Genomic DNA, 17,963 nt, shown 5'->3' with positions numbered 1-17,963 from the left:
TAGGATGAACTTGTATCACTGATCTGCCAGATATATATATATATATTTAGAGAAAGGATTTCAAATCAGTCACTTAAGCAGTCTATTACTAGTGTAAAATAAAGTTCACTTAATATCATTACACCATAGAATAGCTATATTGCTCAAAAAGACATAATCCTGATATATAGCACAATTATTTTAGAACTGTCTATCATCACACATTTATTGAGTGTCTATATACTCAGCACAGTGAAAGATATAACTTTGAAAAGGCAGGGCAAGGGGGAAAACTGCTGCTGTCGGTTTTTAAAGACAGTATATAGAAAGTGAAAATAATTCTAGATTTCCAAGCAATTAAAAAATAGGGACACAGAGTGAGAATGGCAGCAGATGGAAGACTCCTCTGCTTTCATCTTTAGGAGGGAAAAAAATAGCCACAATAACATTTCAAATTTAACTGAAAGATTTCCAAACTCAAGGTAAAATATAATACTACCTGGCACAAAATATACCTGATAGAGATAGATAAGAAGAATGAATATGACTATAGTCAAATTTAACTTAAAGTTTAAGCAGAATTCTAAATTTAAATATTTCTCTTTTCCTTACAGAGATATTCAGATCTGACCAGAGCAATATGCTTAGAGACCAAAGAGATCTGGCATTTTACCTCATTAGGGATTGAAAAAAGACGACCTTTGGTTTTCTAACCAGCCATTTCATTCATGGCATCAATAGTGGATGGCAGCAACATGGAAATACATGCTGGATATCTGGATGGCTTAAAGATTACGTACAGTCAATAGCTTATAACAAGTGAAAATAATAAGAACATAATTCAGCGTTGTGTTCAAGATAAGATATAAAAAAGCAGAGAAAGTGCTTAAGTCTACAGGTCTTCCCTGAAAGCTTCAAAAATGTTTAACTCTTTAAGTAGGTAGGGCTTTTAACAGAATTTGCATAGCAGCTTACCAGATAATTTGCATTAAAAAATATGGAGATTCTTTCATGTTTTTGAAAACATACAAATATATCCACATGCATATAAATTAAACAAGAAGACCTGGAGGTTCTCACAAAATTAAAAAAAAACTCCATCATAACCTTTTCTCAAAAGTGGTCACACTTTTGTCCATCAAAATAATTTACAGTGAAACCTGTTTTTCTGGGAGAAACATAATCTTGTCCAGATTCCACACAGTTTAATTTTTTCTTAAAGAATACATTTTGGTTTGTTAGCTAAGTGCATTTAATCAGCTGAAAAAAGGCTTTGTTACCATTCTGCTTAGGAGGATAAGTTAAGAAAACAAACAATCAGTAACAACTTTAATCATTTGTTGGTTAGAGAGATTTTCCACTTATAAAAATATAAGAAATAAATAATTCAACGTCTCCTGCCATGCAGTAAGTTTCAATAACAAAGTTTGTGAGAGTACAGATGATTAAAACAGGCACTATCAGACTTTACCTAGCCTAAAAAGTGCTAAAACATGGCTTTAAAATAGGTGAATGACATTTAAAGTAATATTTTAGATGGCCTGTACATGTCCCAATATTTAACCTGAAACTCTGTCTACTAGGTAGGTGAGTTTACAGTTACAACTATCCAATAAATACTGCATAAACATACATTAAAGTATTTCTTCATATAAAATATTGGATACTAATTTCCAGGTAAGGTCTATTTGATGATTTCAGGAAAGAAGTTACCTTTTTCAGAAAAAGAATAACTGAGTATTTTCTTTTTCTTTGGTTCCTTGCCTTTTCATCTTTTTTTGGAGAGGAAAGGGAGAAGTTTTAGGGAAGGAGGAGGAAGAATTTTCACACCCCAATTGGCTGCTAATAGGCATCTGTGTGGAATATGGAGAAGATGTCTAAGCCTCAGGTTTCGGGGGACACAGGAAGTGGTCCGTCAGAAAGAGGGGGACGCTACTCTGCAGTTTTCTTTCCATTCTAGACATGGAAGCCCACGACATTCTCAACAATTTTCGTAATTCAAAATGAAAAGTCAGCTGTTCTATAAAAGATGTGAAATATCAAAAATGCCCATTTTTGTTATCATTTGAAAATAATTTGCCATATTTTGGCATCTAAATACAAAATATATTTATCAAGGTTGTCCTATTCATAAAAAGCACTTCATTTGTGGCTTGAAAATCCCACAAACACACTTAATTGAAGAACAACCTGGTCACCCATGATTGGAAAGCTGTTGAAGTATATTAAACAAGCAGCTTAAGGGCTCTTGCTCTTGGGGTGCTAGTGGTCAAAGGAAACCTCCCATACACTTTCATTTCACATCAAGACTCAAAAGATATTAAAAACCCTACAGACCTTGGTGCTATCCATGACAGTTTAAGCTTGAGCAAAATGAGTGGAAAGGCACACATGCCTTACCTCTCCTGCCCACATTTTAATCACTTTTTGTGCAGATCCATTTTATATAACTAATGAGCAGGGCGGCTCAGAAGTTCCCCCTGAAAATCTTCTCAGTGCTTAGCCTTTCACACTAATACAGAAAACCTCAACCAAATGGCTTTGCTGCAAAAGTCTGTGACTGCATCGTTCAACTTCTTACATTAATAATACTCTTACTGCAAACAGTGTCTCAGCTCCCTTATCTGAGGGTATTATGTGTTGAAATTCTGTTTCCAGAAATCACAGCTGGACCTTCAAGATATATATTTTTTTCTTTCTTGACTTGCAAACTTATCCCAGATGGAACCAAATTAGGGTTATGAATTTTCAAAACATAAAAAGCTCTTGAAAGACACATTCTAGTCTAGATTTCAACTTCCAGTTTTAAGTGGATCAGAAAATTCTTTTTGGGATTGGAGCCGGGGAAAGAACACCTCTCTCCAGCCTCTACATATGGTTACTCTCACTGTATATGGGGAAGGACGACTAACTTCTGGGCAGAGGAAAGACAACGGGGTTACAATGTCTAACTAGAACTCTCTCGCTCACAAGTCTGCTCTTTCACATATCTCACCTGTAGGTCAGTCTGCACTCAAATCAAACAGCTCATGTTTTGCATATATAGTTGTGTGTGGACGTGGGTGTGTGTGTGTTTCTTATTTGGAGTGCTATCCTCCTTCACCATCTGTAGTGCTCACATCCTCTTATGGCACTCCTGATAAACCTAGTAAATGAGAACTACTCCTAGACCTTTCTTCAGAGGGCACAGAGGGGCACAGAGAACATCCAAGTCAATGTTACCTTTCCTTGCAGATCTAGGGACTTTGCTAATCTTGACATTTTATATAGCTATTAGACTATTTTAAATGTTTTCAGATATATACCTCCTTCATAATTAGGAAAAACAAGTGAGTGTGATGATATCTGGCAATGCTTAGCAAAACCCAGGTAGCTGTTCCATGGTCTTGTCACCCTGCCCACTGCAGGATGCATTACTAAGCCAACACTGAGTCTTGAATTAGCAGCTGCTTGTCCATGCCACTCTTCTGCCACAAAGGGAGAGAGGCAGAGCTGGGATCCTGCATGGGCACACACAGCCCAAAGTAACTTGACATGATGTTTGTGCTGAAGAGCTGGCTTCACCCACAAAGTACTCTTTAAACAAGCTGGCACGCCAGGATTTATCTTCCTCAAAGAGATCTGCCCACTAGAAAAGATACCACTAAGGAAACCCACCTCAAAGACTATTCCTCAAAACTAGGATAGATGATCTCCCTGGAATGGCAGTGATATCCAGTTATTCAAACAGTGACTAATAAAGCTCCACTAACCCTAACCAAAGGCACATTTGGTAAGCAATAAAAAATGGCTTAGGCTACAATGAGGATTTTCCTTTAAAATAAATCTTATAACATCCCCTGGCTCCTACCAAAGATAAAATCAGAAAAATCTAAAATAAGCAAAACTTTTCCTTCAAAGCAGTGGTTTCCAACACATTTTTCAACTTGGTCATCACTAGAAAGGGAGGGGAAGGCAAGGCAAATCAAATTTCACAAGTTCTAAATCCTAAAGTTAGCACTTATGAGTGGCAAAGCTTGTGACACAGTGGGAAGTGATGGCCAGAATGGGATGTAGCGAGAGCCAGGACAGATGGAAGAATGCTTTGGTGAGGCAATTCAAGGACTTCCTAGGGTGGAAGGAGCAAGTGAGGATAGTAAACTCCAACAAAGTGTACAACCTATCTGGAATGACCAAGAAACATAGCGAGCTGCTGCAAACTAGCACCTGGGAAGAGACAGTCATCCTAAGCAAGAGATCAGGTCTAAACCTGAAACAAATCCTATAGGAAGAAGAAAAAGAAAACAACTCTTGGATATTTGATTATGTCCAAAAAGAAAAACAATGAGCCACCCTTCTTAACATGGGAAATAAACCTAATTACTTAGAAACCACATTAGGAAACTAGACAATAAATCAATAGCTTCCTTTTGGAGCTTATTAGAGTCTTAGAATTTCTGGCCAAGGTAGCTTGTGAAAGGCAGGCTCTTCTTTAAACATGGTTACGGTTCAGCAGTGATTTGCAGGTCCTTGTCAAGGCACTGTGCTGGAGGAGAGAGCAAAGAGCTTTCTTTTTGTGCTTTTTTTTTTTTTTTTTTGAGGTGGAAATACTTCTTGTGACATTCAAGGCTCTTTTCTGATATTCTGCTGCTCATACAAGCAGTCCCATGCGAGTGACTTTGGCCGACAAGAATGTGTGCAACACAAATACAATCGGCTTTGGACAAGAGTGCAGGTCCATGGTCTGTGGAGAAAGGACAGTAATTGTCACTACCATATGCAGACACTTTAATAAACAAACAGGCAAAATAAACACATCTAGACATGATGTTCCACTTAAGAAGAACTTGGATAAAGAATGTGTCAGATTTATGGAAACTCTTTGGAACTTAAAGCCACAAATGAACGTGTACTGTGAAGTAAGGTTATTCCATGTCATAATTAAACACTAGTAGGAAGTTTCAGATCCACAATTAGGATACAACTGGTAGTGCACTAGGTCCCATAATGCCTGGTAGGAAGAACCAAAAAGCAGAGGATGTAAAAGAAAGAGCAATATCCTACATGGACACCATTAATTGTAATTATATTTCCCAGGGGAACCACAGTGAACTCAGCTGAAGTGTGACCACCTATGGATATGACTTTTGACACCCCTTATAGGTTTGTGGTGGGAATGACAAGTCTTGAGGCTAGTTAGGAGGGCTAGTTATACCTTCCTAAGCACACGCTTCTAATTTGGACAGCTGGCACCAGGTGAACAAAGAAATCTGGGGTTATGGGGCCAGCCCAATGGCATAGTGGTGAACTTCTTAGGCTTCAGCAGCCTGGGGTTCACAGGTTCCGATGCCAGGCACGGACCTACACATCACTCATCAAGCCATGCTGTGGTGGTGTCCCATATATAAAATAGAGGAAGATTGGCACAGATGTTAGCTCAGCAACAATCTTCCTCACCAAAACAAAACAGAACAAAAAAAACCCAAGAAATCTGGGGTCAGGCTGTATGAGTTAAGTGGTTCATTAAATGTTGGCACTGATAACAGAGACCAGGAATAGGACGTAGCTTACTTAACTATGCCTTTCTTTTTTTTTTGAGGAAGATTAGCCCTGAGCTAACATCTGCCACCAATCCTCCTCTTTGTTGACGAAGACTGGCCCTGAGCTAACATCCGTGCCCATCTTCCTCTACTTTCTATGTGGATGCCTACCACAGCATGGCTTGCCAAGCGGTGCCATGTCCGCACCAGAATCTGAACCAGCGAACCCTGGCAGCCAAAGCGGAACGTGTGAACTTAACTGCTGCACCACCAGGCCAGCCCTTAACTATGCCTTTTAAAGAAAAATACAACTTTATTAAAAATATAAACTACAAAGCACTAATTTCATCACTAAACTTTGTATATATTAAATATAAAGCAGGGATTAAAAATATGTAAATAGCCAGGAATAATCTAACACTTGGCTTGCTAAGTGGCAACTGCTATTAATAATTGGTTAATTTAATACAAGTTAATTTAATAGAGAGAAGCATTTAATTCTCTCTAATGCTTCAAGCTTTTGAAAAGCCCTGGTCCATGGCCTATCCATAGTTTCCTAAAGGTTCATCATTTAAAATAAGACTTCTAGCCACAGTTTTCTCATTTTCAGGTTGAACGATGTTATCTCTAAGATCTCTTTCAGTTCTAAAATTTCAAGATTCTGTTTTCCAGATTTACACCTACTGTGACTGTGTCCACAGACATAAGATTTCACATATGATAAGACTTGAACTGGCTCAATACTGATAAGAGAGAAAAGGCATTAGTTTACTCCTTTATAATAATTTATGATTTCTGAAGTATACTCAACATACTTCTCTACTTTTCTAAGGGGAATCAGGAATTCCCATTGATATTTCCTTTAAAGCACAAGGAGGTCAAAAAAGAGGATGGCTCTGTGGACATATCTCTGTATCTTTTTTTCTGATCAGTAAAATTTCTGTAACAATCAAGTCACTCTTTCTTTTTTTTTTTCTTTTGAGAAAGTTTAGCCCTGAGCTAACATCTGCTGCCAGTCCTCCTCTTTTTGCTGAGGAAGACTGGCCCTGAGCTAACATCTGTGCCCATCTTCCTCTACTTTATATGTGGGACACCTGCCACAGCATGGCATGACAAGCAGTGCCATGTCTGTACCCAGGATCCAAACCAGCGAACCCCGGGCCGCCAAGCAGAACGTACGCACTTAACTGCTGTGCCATGGGGCCAGCCCCCTTTTTTCTTTAAGATTGGTACCTGAGCTAACAACTGTTGCCAATCTTCTTTTTTTTTTCCTGCTTTTTCTTCCCAAATCCCCCCAGTACACAGTTGTATATTTTGTTTTAGTTGTGGGTCCTTCTAGTTGTGGCATGTGGGATGCCGCCTCAGCATGGCCTAATGAGCAGTGCCATGTTCGTGCCCAGGAACCAAACCCGTGAAACTCTGGGCCTCTGAAGCAGAGCGTGCAAACTTAACCACTCGGCCACGGGGCCAGCCCCTACTCTGTTACTTTTAACTCTCATTCCAACAAACTGCTGATAATAGCAATGGACAGAATTTATTTAAGTTTGCCAGCTTTAGTATTTTATATCTTTTATTAGATAAAAGCCTGTTTCTTAAAAGGCTATTTTTTTCTTTCTAACATTCAAACAAAACTTTTAAAAAAGGGAATGATCTCCTAATGTGGGGAAAAGGAAAAAAAAACCCAAACCCATACCCAATGCATCTTGAAAACTGAAGAACAATTTCCTGGCTCCAAATGGACTATCAGTCCATAATTTTTTATACAAAAGATAAGAAGCAATGACAAAGAATGAGAATATCAATTAGAATAAACATGTTTTCCAGAAACACTCTTACCAGTTCTCCCTCAGGACCACCAAAATCCAGATACAGATTTCTGATGCCATCATCAGCAGACATTTTCAGCCTTTCAAAGGGGTAGCGATACAATATGCTGCTGGAACCTCCATTTTCCCTGGAGATAGTGAACCCATTTTCATAATGGACATTGAGTCTTACCTCTTGGCCATTTAACGTGCAGCCTGTTGAAGACAAGCAAAAAGCACCATTAATAAAGTTCCTACTTCAGTTACCAAGTGTAAAAAGGAATCTTCTGACTTCAAAAAAGGAATAAGAATCTTTTCTTGAGAATATGTGATACCTAATCTACTTGGAACCTCCTATAGGGAGTTCTGTTTTGGTTACTCAAGTCAACATCTTGATTGAAATGAGGAAGAAGTTATCATAAGTCTCCTGACGTCTGAGCTGATTCAGTTCAATTCAGTGAGTATCAGCTGTACACTTGTGCTGGCAGTAGGCTGTGTGTGGTACTCGAGAAGTAAGAGGCATGGTCCCTGCTCTCAAGGACCTCATAAATGAACAGAGATAAACATGAAATCCCTAACTGTGTAAGGTAGAATGTATAAAACATGACTAAACACCAAACTGAATAAGGCAAAGTCAAGGAAATGTTTCCTGGAGGAGATGGAATTCAGATAGGCCCTAAAGAATAGGTCAAAGTGGACAGGCAGTGAGAAATAGGAAGAAGGTTTCAAGTAGGCAAGAAGAAGGAATAACCAAAGGAGAAAAGGCAGAGATGTCTTTCAGGGGCAGTAACATGGTTTGGTTGGTATTTGGGAAGAGGATAAAGATAATGTTTATCAAGGGTAAAAGCTATAGTCAGCAAAAGTCATATAGTCAGTCCTATTAAAGACAAAATTCAAAGGATGTATCTGAGTTGATAAGACAAAAAAACTTTGATCCGTAAGACTGGCAAATGTCTTCTCTCAAGACTGGTGAAGTTCCTGTTTTACTAACATTTGAGCACAATTTTTTGTTGTTACTACAGGGGCTACGTGAGAGGCCCTGTGAGACCTGGGAATTAAGACAAACCTCTGAGAGCCAAACTTCAAATCACCTAAGGGATCAGAGTCAAGCTATCCTTGGTCACTTTAAACAGAAAGAATGGTTCCCAAACAAGCAAGTCCTCATACTCAGACCAATGTACTCTTTCGCTGGACATGCAAAAACATTCAATTAGTCAAGGCAGCTGATATATTTAGGAAATAAGGGAAAGGAATAACAAATATTGGCAGTGTCCCTTCTCAGCACTACTCAAAGAAGAGAGTTTTGGATGATGGACTTTGAATATTAGTTATCCTCAGAAAAGGAACCTTACAGGGAAATATGGAAAAAATTAACTACCTGGAGAAGGATCCCAATGTGATAATCTCTAAATGAATGGCTGAGGGGTTTGGAGGAAGAATAGACTGATCCCAATCAATGCAACCAGGGTACAGTTTTCAAGAGAATTTATTCTATTAACATCCCTGAAGCTATAGCATAGTCAAGGGTATTGAGATCTGTTGAGAAGAGAGGGGTCAGTTCTAATCTGGAAATGAAAAGTTCAAAGAACAAGGATCCACCCAAGTCCCTGCAGCACTGGCAGAGAAGGTACAGTGCAGGCAGGCGAGTATTTCTGCCTACAGTGTGTCCCTAGGGGGGCAAGATCAGGTGATCACAGCTGGCAAAGGCAAACCATTAACCCCCCAACAAGCTTGTCGTATAAGAGATTTCTTACATGTTCTCTTTAGGATTGTTTCCCTCAGGAGGGAAGGAAAGGAAAGCAAATGTCAGTGTCTGTGTGTATTACTTTAAAAATTACAAAGAATATTTTTTATGCTTACCACAATCCTTGAAAAGGAGAAGTAAACGTCATACTGAATACGTTTAGGTTTAGAATTGAGTTTGTTTTAGTTTAAAACTTATAGATAATACCAAATAATTTTGAACGAGAGTATAACTGGCCATAAAAATGTTGTGCCTAATAGTCTTAGTTAAATGGTTTCTCCCTAAATAGTATATAAAAACAGTTGAGGCAATGGTGATTAAGTACCTGCCACCTCTCACCCTCAGAGGGTCTCAGGAGTGATGAACCAAAGAGAAATAAGCCTCTGACTCTGATTTAACAAGAGAGAGACAGACAGAGAGAGAGAGAGAGTGTGTACATGTGTGTGCAGGGCAGGCACCTGTGAGAAGTGGCCCTATTCTGATGGGAGAGGATCTGGGGCCCTCTGCAACCTGCCACTGCCATTACACCACTAAGCATCTCTCCCCAAGGGCACCATTACCTCCACGTTGCTAAATCTGACCTGCTTCTTCAGCCCTCATCTTGATACCTATAGTACTCATTGTTGGCCGTCTACCCAGCTTTTATTTCTCCATTCTTCCTTTACAGCTAAACCTCAATTTTATCCAGGTTTCTACTCTCTCCTAATGTGTTCCAGGGAAGATAGGCTCTGGGACAACCAGAGCATGGCTTTTCCCTGGTGATTTTTGTTGGTCCATATGAACCAAATGGGCTCAGTCAGACTGAAAAGAACTATGCTTGGGAAGAGAAGACCTCCCCCTCTTTTACTCTTGCTGTCTCTCTTTCTTTTTTGTAAGATAATACATTTCTTTAATATTTAATCTAGTTTTAGAGGGCATTTTCTATTATTTTCAGCCTAAACCATCCCAAATGATACATTTAACCCTACTTCCATTCCTCTCCTTGAAATACTCTTCCATGACATCACCATCTTCGCCCGCCCTAGTTTTCCTTCTACTGCCCTGGCTACTACTTCGCAATCTGCTAAGTGGAGGGGATATTGGCTTTTTCAGACCAAGGGGATATTGTTGAGTGAAATGACATACATTAAAAATCACTTTCTAAGCAGCTCCCTAATAGTAAAAGATTTAGTAAAGCTAAGAGGAAAAAGGGCTCATTAACTAACAATAAATCTATTAGTGTTACAGCAAGCTGAAGACAGGTTAATACAACCTATGTTTTCTACTTTGTGTCTTTTTAAATGAGACACTGCTGGTGGTTACCAGTGTATCATGAAGGACAAGGACCCTAATGTCAAAAATTCTATGCTGCAAATCCTGCTTCTGCTGTTCTGGGACCAGTTACTTGGTAGGAGGGCTCTGGGGGGGGCTCTAGTGTTTCTAGCAAGACACTTTAGCACCTGCAGGACCATGTCATCCTGGGTTCCTCCTGGCCTTCCAGAACAACCCAGAAGCGTTTGCAGGTTCAAGCTGGCCTGACTGCCCAGGAGTCTCTAAGAGAAAGGCTGGGGCAACATTCTCTGTTACTGCACACAGGAAAAGCCAGTGATCAAGTATAATCAATGGGCTAATCACACCCAGGGTTACAAAAAAGAACATGACTATGTTCCTTTCTTATAGCTATTTGGTCAAAGCCATGAAGCAGGTCTTATTTATTTTTATTTCTCTCATTACAAAGCACAGCACTTTGTAAATAATAAAATACTCAGTAAATATTTGTTCATTTAATGAATTAAGAGAAATTGATACTATATGTCCTCCAGGAGTTTAATCTGGTCATGAGAATGAGCCATTTTGGAGGCTGGCCCAGTGGCATAGTGGTTAAGTTCGTGCACTCCGCTTCGGTGGGCTAGGGTTCATGGGTTTGGATCCTGGGTGTGGACCTACACACTGCTCATCAAGCCATGCTGTGGTGATGTCCCACATACAAAAAATAGAGGAAGACTGGCACAGATGTTAGCTCAGAGACAATCTTCCTCAAGCAAAAAGAGGAAGATTGGCAATAGATGTTAGCTCAGGGCCAATCTTCCTCACACACACAAAAAGAATGAGTTATTTAGAGAAGGAAATGTCAGGGCTCAAGGCACTGGTTTTGGAGTCAAAAAGACCTCAATTCAAGTCACAGCCACACTAACCCCCATTCTTTTTTTTTTTTTTTTAAAGTTGGCACCTGAGCTAACAGCTGTTGCCAATCTTTTTTTTTTTTTCTGCTTTTTCTCCCCAAAGCCCCCCCATTCATAGTTGTATATATTTTAGTTGTGAGGCCTAGTCGTGGCATGTGGGACGCCGCCTCAGCATGGCCTGATGAGCAGTGCCATGTCCGCGCCCAGGATCTGAACCAGCAAAACGCCAGGCTGCGGAAGCAGAGCATGCGAACTTAACCACTTGGCCATGGGGCCGGCCCACCTCCGGTTCTTTCATGTTGAAAATGGAGGTAATAGAACTTGCCTTAGAAGGTTGTGTATTAGGGTTAGAGGATACATGTAGCTCACATTTATGACTTATAACAACCCTGACTCTGTCCTTATTCTGTCCGTTTCTGTCCTTCCTATTTCAAAGGCAGGGGCTACACCTACCTTATTTATTTTCGTATAGCCAGTAAAAGCACAGAGTATACACATACTCAATCAGTATTTGCCAAGTAGATGAATAAAAAGGGATTCAAGAGAATTTCTATGAAATTGAGAACATGGTGAAACTCTTTCCTCATATATGCTAACAATATAAACACTTTAAAATGCCCATTTTTCTTCTCCTCTGGCAGATTTTCTGCATATTTATTAATAAAACTCCTACCTGTATCTTCTACTTCTTAGTCTTCATATCACCAAAGCTATAGAAATATAAATTATCTTCATAAAGTTCTTGTATGATTTAAAAACTTTAACAGCTTGGGTAATTGGTATGATGAAATTAAGCCTTTAAAAGCATACTTATTAAAGTTCAAACAACTACACACATATATGCATTTTCAAATTTTGACATATTATGACACATGGAAAATGGTTTTGTGTACCTGAGGGAGTTAACTGCATTCTCTGCCTAGGCATCTTGAAGTTTATATTTGCTAGAAGGAAAAAGTCCTTGTGTACCAGAGGGATCACTGATCAATTCTACTATAACTATAATCTAATAAAGGTTTAAAACTAAATGAACATTATGAAGATCATGTATTGCATTCACTAGTCAAATCTTGTAGGTAGTCAATGAAATTTAACTATAACCAAAATACATGAGACAAGGAACAGAACTTAACTGATTTCTTTTTGTCAACTTCCTGACTTTCTGTAGGCCATAAATATCTGACTATGTGGTACAATGTGCCAAAACTAGTTTTTTTCCTCCCCTGAGGAAGATTAGCCCTGAGCTAACATCTGTGCCAATCTTCCTCTATTTTGTATGTGGTTCGCCGCCACAACATGGCTGACGAATCGTGTAGGTTGGTGCCTGGGAACTGAACCTGGTTCACGGAAGTGGAGCATGCCGAACTTAACCACTAGACCACGAGGCTGGCCCCATAAAATTACGGTTTTAAAGAAACCTTTCTGAATTCCCCAGCAATTTAACAGAAGGTGGTAACATGCATCTGAAGGACATGTTGGGTTATGTGTGTACGTATGTATGTATATATGTGGATGTGCACACCGAGTACACACATATTAAGACATAACGGACTAAGTGCACACACTCACGGGTGCACACATACACACACAAACACATTTTCTTTTGGAGGAAAATTGGTCCTAAGCTAACATCTGTTACCAATCTTCCTCTTTTTTTTCTCCCGAAAGCCCCCCAGTACATAGTTGCATATCCTAGTTGTAGGTTCTTCTAGTTCCTCTGTGTGGGACACTGCCTCAGCATGGCTTGACTAGCAGTGTTAGGTCCGTGCCCAGGATCCAAACCAGTGAACCCCGGGCTGCCGAAGTAGAGTGTACGAACTTAACCACTCACAACTTAACCACTCAGCCACAGGGCTGGCCCCAAACACATTTTAAAGGACTCCTGGCTCTCACAAAGTGGTTTACCTTCAGCCAGTTTAATATATCTGGCACAGCTCTAAATACAGAGTAAGTGATTAGTAAGTACATAAGTTGGCCTGAATAGTGGAAATGAAAGCATTACCAAGGTAATATTAAAATACAGCTATGAATGAGAACAAAAAAGTTCAAAATTACCAAAAAATATGTTTCTTTTGTCTATGTAGAAATATAAGGAACCAGCTGGTTCTTATTCTCCCTCTCCTCAAGCCATCTGTATTTAAACAACTGTGAGCCAGGGACTGGATAGATTTTGATTTCCTGCAATATGAAGTTTAGCTGCCAGACACCACAGAAACAACACAAAAGTTAAAAATGTTAAAAATCCAAGTTGCATTCTTTGTTTTGGGAAGCATATCTCTATGAATCCTCGAAGAAGATATGGTGACCCCAGATGTCAGTGAAGGGCCTGAGGAGAGTGCTGGCTGACCTCTTGGAGTCCCCACAGGAACACAGAGCATCACAAACTTTCACACTGAGGACATGCCAATCCCAGAAAGCACATTCTGTGGCCAAAATAAAAACCAGAACCCCACAGCCCTTAATGTTGTAATCAACCACTCCATAGAGAAAATGGGTGGGAGATAGACAAGTGAGAAAGACAGTGTGGATGTGTGGTTCTGGCAGAATCTAGCTGAAGGTCTTACTAGTTATTGGTGTCATTGCTTGAATCATCATTGTGGTTGTGAGGGAAATAATCAGCAAGTCCTAAATAGTTGAAGAATTGTGTCATTTTGACAACATAAAAAATAAACTGCCCCTGGTGCTAGTGTTAGAAGATGACCCATGGAAATGCTGCCCATGCAGTTCTAAAGCCACGGAGATCCCTCACTTTCCAAAAGCAATGGAAAGAAAGATAAATCACAAGATATTCTGCTCTTAAAATATTTTCTCTGTTTATATAAATTCTGTAAAACTAGATTTATAAAATAAGATATATAGAAAACAGGAGCAAAATTAAGTAAACCAACTTGCAGCCAAGATACTCAATGTAATTCAAACCTATTAGAGACTCTAATTGTCTCTTTGTTTTGACTATTTTCTCTTCTTGTTAAAATGAAAAGCACTCTGGAAAAATATATACATATATATATATATACATACATACATACACACAAATATATACATATGAAACCATGCCCCCAAATTCATACGTATTAGCCACAAGAGGGCACTTCAACAATGGAAAGAGACTACCAGGCTTATTTCCTTTAGATGCTTATTTCAGTATCAGGCACACATTTTTGAACTTTTGAAGCAAAACTCCTCTTCAAAATATTTTATTTTTTTATAGCCATTAGCTTTGTGATACGCTCATATTTATCCAAATCTTAGATTCCAAATCTTCTTAAACAGAGGGTCCATGAATCTAGTACTTAGTAAACAAATCTTTACACTATCAAATACAGATTAAAATGATGAACAGTAAAACTGCCATCTGTGTTATGAGCGTGTTCAGAGCCATGTACAAGGCTTAGGAAAACTTTGCTACTGAAACAGAGAAACTAGGTTTCTTTCCATCATGATCACTTTAAGCTGCCATATTTCAGAACATTTTTAAGTCTGGAACACATGATAATGGTTTCTACTTTAAAATAAAATATAACAGTTCCATTTAATTACTCTTAGAAATGAAATGCCACGATGTATACCTAGAGAGACTTCTTTGATCAGCTCAGCAGAAGCATGGCAACCTTGAACAAGTATCCTGGTCCAGGTTGACAGATCTCGATGTGTCTCCACCCTGAAGAGATGCATCTCAATGCCCTGCCGAGAGCCTGTCCTGGTAGCAAAGGTAAGGTCAGACCCAAGTGAGGGTGATCGACATCCGGAGCCAGAATGAACCAATCTAGGACCACAAACAGAACAAAGATCAAAAGTAATCAATGCATTGTCAGGGGAAAATGTCAGCAATTTATGCCGACTAACAAGTAGAACATTATAAAAGCCACCAGCAGTTTTTGGATAAGTACATTTCAAAATTGTAATCTTTTAAGTAGATACCATTCTGTTTTCCCATAAAATGACCCCTGGTATCACAGGCAGAACAGTGGGCTGGATGGGTCAAGGCCACAATTTCCCCTTGGCTTTTTATGCTCCCAAGAGGCTGTGCATATCAAAAAAAGATTCAATTTTTATTAGGAAATGATAAGTCCCCATCCATGCATAGCCTCCTCTATTATCAATATCACTTACCAGAACGGTACATTTTTTACCAAGGATGAACCTACATCATAATCACCTGAAGCCCACTGCTTACTTTAGGGTTCACTCTTGGTGTTGTACATTCTATAGGTTTGCATAAATGTATAATGATATCTATCCATCGTTATAATATCATACCTAAAAACCTTCTGTGCACTGCCCACTCAACCTTCCCCTCTGTCAGCAACCATTGCTCTTTTTATTGTCTCCATAGTTTTGCCTTTTCCAGGATGTCATATAGTTGGAATCATACAGTATAAAGCCTTGTCAGATCAGCTTCATTCACTTAGTAATATGCATTTAAGCTCCCTCCATGTTTTTTCATAGCCTGATAGCTCATTTCTTTTTAGCACTGAATAATGTTTCATTGTCTGGATGTACCACAGTTCACTTATCCATTCATTACTGAAGGACATCTTGGTTGCTTCCAAGTGTTGACAATTATGAATAAAGCTGCTATAAATATCTTTGTGCAGGTCTCTGTGTGAACTTATTTACACCATTCATAAACCACAGAGCAGGACTGCTGGCTTATATGGTAAGAGTATGTTTGCAAGAAATCGCCAAACTGTCTTCCAAAGTGACTGTACCATTTTGCATTCCCACCAGCAATGTATGACAGTTCCTATTGCTCCACATCCTCACCAACATTTGGTGTCATCAGTGTTATGGATATTGGCCATTTTAATAAGTGTGGAGTGGTATGTCATTGTTGTTTTAATTTGCATTTCCCTGATGACATAGGATGTGGAGCATATTTTTATATTCTTATTTGCCATCTGTATATCTTCTTTGGTGAGGTGTCTGTTAAGGTCCCTGGCTCATTTTTTGATTGCATTGTTTGTTGTCTTACTGTTGAGCTTTAAGAGTTCTTTGTATATTTTGGATAACAGTTATTTATCAGATGTGTTTTTTCCAAATATTTTAACCTAGTCTGTAGCTTGTCTTCTCTTTCAAAGAGCAGAAAATTTTAATTTTAGTGAAGTCTGGCTTATCAATTATTTCTTTCATGGATCATGTCTTTGGTATTGTATCTAACAAAGGCATCACCATATCCAAGGTCATTTAGGTTTTCTCCCATGTTATCTTTTAGGGGTTTCATAGTTTTGCATTTTACACTTAGGTCTATGATCCATTTTGAGTTAATTTTTGTGAATGGTGTAAGGTCTGTGTCTAGATTCATTTTTTTGCATGTAGATATCTAGTTGTTCTAGCACCATTTGTTGAAGAGACTATCTTTGCTCCATTGTATTTGCCTTTGCTCCGTTGTCAAAGATCAGTTTTCTATATTTATAGGGATCTATTTCTGTGCTCTCTATTCTGTTTCATTGGTCTATCTATCTATTCTTTTGCCAATACTACACTGTCTTGATTACTGAAGCTTTAAAGTAAATCTTGAAGTTGGGTTGTGTCAGTCCTCTGACTTTGTTTTTCTCCTTCAATATTGTGTTGGCTGTTCTGGGTCCTTTTCCTGTCTCTATAAACTTTAGAATCAGTTTGTCAATATCCATAAAATGACTTGCTAGAATTTTGATTGGGATTGCATTGAATCTACAGATCAATTTGGAAAGAAGTGATAACTTTACAACACTGATTCTTCCTATCCATGAACATGGAATATCTCTCCATTTATTTAGTTTCTCTTTGATTTTGTGCATCACAGTTTTGTAGTTTTCCTCATACAGATCTTGAACATATTTTGTTAGATTTATACCTAAGTATTTCTTTTTGGGGGGTGCTAATGTAAATGGCATTGTGTTTTTAATTTCAAATTCCACTTATTCATTGTTAGCATATAGGAAAGCAAGTGACTTTTTGTTGTTGTTGAGGAAAATTAGCCCTGAGCTAACATTGCCACCAATCCTCCTCTTTTTGCTGAGGAAGACTGGCCCTGAGCTAACATCCATGCCCATCTTCCTCTACTTTATGTGGGACACCTGCCACAGCATGGCTTGACAAGCAGTGTGTACGCCCACACCCAGGATCCAAACTGGCGAACCCTGGACTGCTGAGGCAGAACATGTGAACTTAACCGCTGCGCCACTGGGCCAGACCCAGCAACTGACTTTTGTATATTAACCTTGTATCCTACAACCTTACTATAACTGCTTATTAGTTCCAGAAGTTTTCTGTCGATTCTTTTGGATTTTCTACAAAGAAGATCATGTCAACTCCAAACAAAAGTAGTTTTATGTCTTCCTTCTCAATCTGTATGCCTTTTGCTTCCTTTTCTTGCCTTATTGCATTAGCAAGGACTTCCAGTATGACGTTGAAATGGAGTGGCAAGAGGGGACATCCTTGCCTTGTACCTGATCTTAGTGGGAAAGCTGTGTGTTTCTCACCATTAAGTATGTTAGCTGTAGGTTTTTTTTTGTTGACAGTTTCTACCAAGTGGAGAATGTTCCCCTCTATTCCTAGTTAACCGAGAGTTTTTATCATGAACAGGTGTTGGATTTTGTCAAATGTTTTTTCTGCATCTCTTGGTACGATCATGTAATTTTTCTTCTTTACCTTCTTGATGTGATGGATTATATTAAATGGTTTTTGAATGTTGAACTAGCCTTGCATACCTGGGATAAATCCCACTTGGTCATGGTGTATAATTCTTTCTACACTTTTTTGGACTCAATTT

General features: G+C 38.9%; 1 protein-coding gene across 2 annotated transcripts in view; it reads right to left on the bottom strand.

Annotated features, from left to right (window-relative positions):
• Positions 1–1,349: 1,349 nt before the first annotated feature.
• SNTB2 (syntrophin beta 2) overlaps positions 1,350–17,963 on the bottom strand; it is a 94,187-nt gene continuing 77,573 nt past the window's right edge. For both annotated transcript variants that reach the window (XM_044760718.2, XM_014827724.3), the window contains 3 exons: positions 14,779–14,975; positions 7,335–7,519; positions 1,350–4,702 (listed from right to left, as the gene is read on the bottom strand). In XM_044760718.2, coding sequence (XP_044616653.2) covers positions 4,610–4,702; positions 7,335–7,519; positions 14,779–14,975 — 475 coding nt within the window. In that variant the 3' untranslated portion in view covers positions 1,350–4,609. The remainder of the gene's footprint in view (positions 4,703–7,334; positions 7,520–14,778; positions 14,976–17,963) is intronic.

This window comes from Equus asinus, chromosome 28, assembly GCF_041296235.1.
Source record: "Equus asinus isolate D_3611 breed Donkey chromosome 28, EquAss-T2T_v2, whole genome shotgun sequence".
NCBI classification, from domain to species: domain Eukaryota; kingdom Metazoa; phylum Chordata; class Mammalia; order Perissodactyla; family Equidae; genus Equus; species Equus asinus.
The sequence above is the reverse complement of the archived record's forward strand: the minus strand, read 5'-3'. Positions and strand labels throughout refer to the sequence as shown.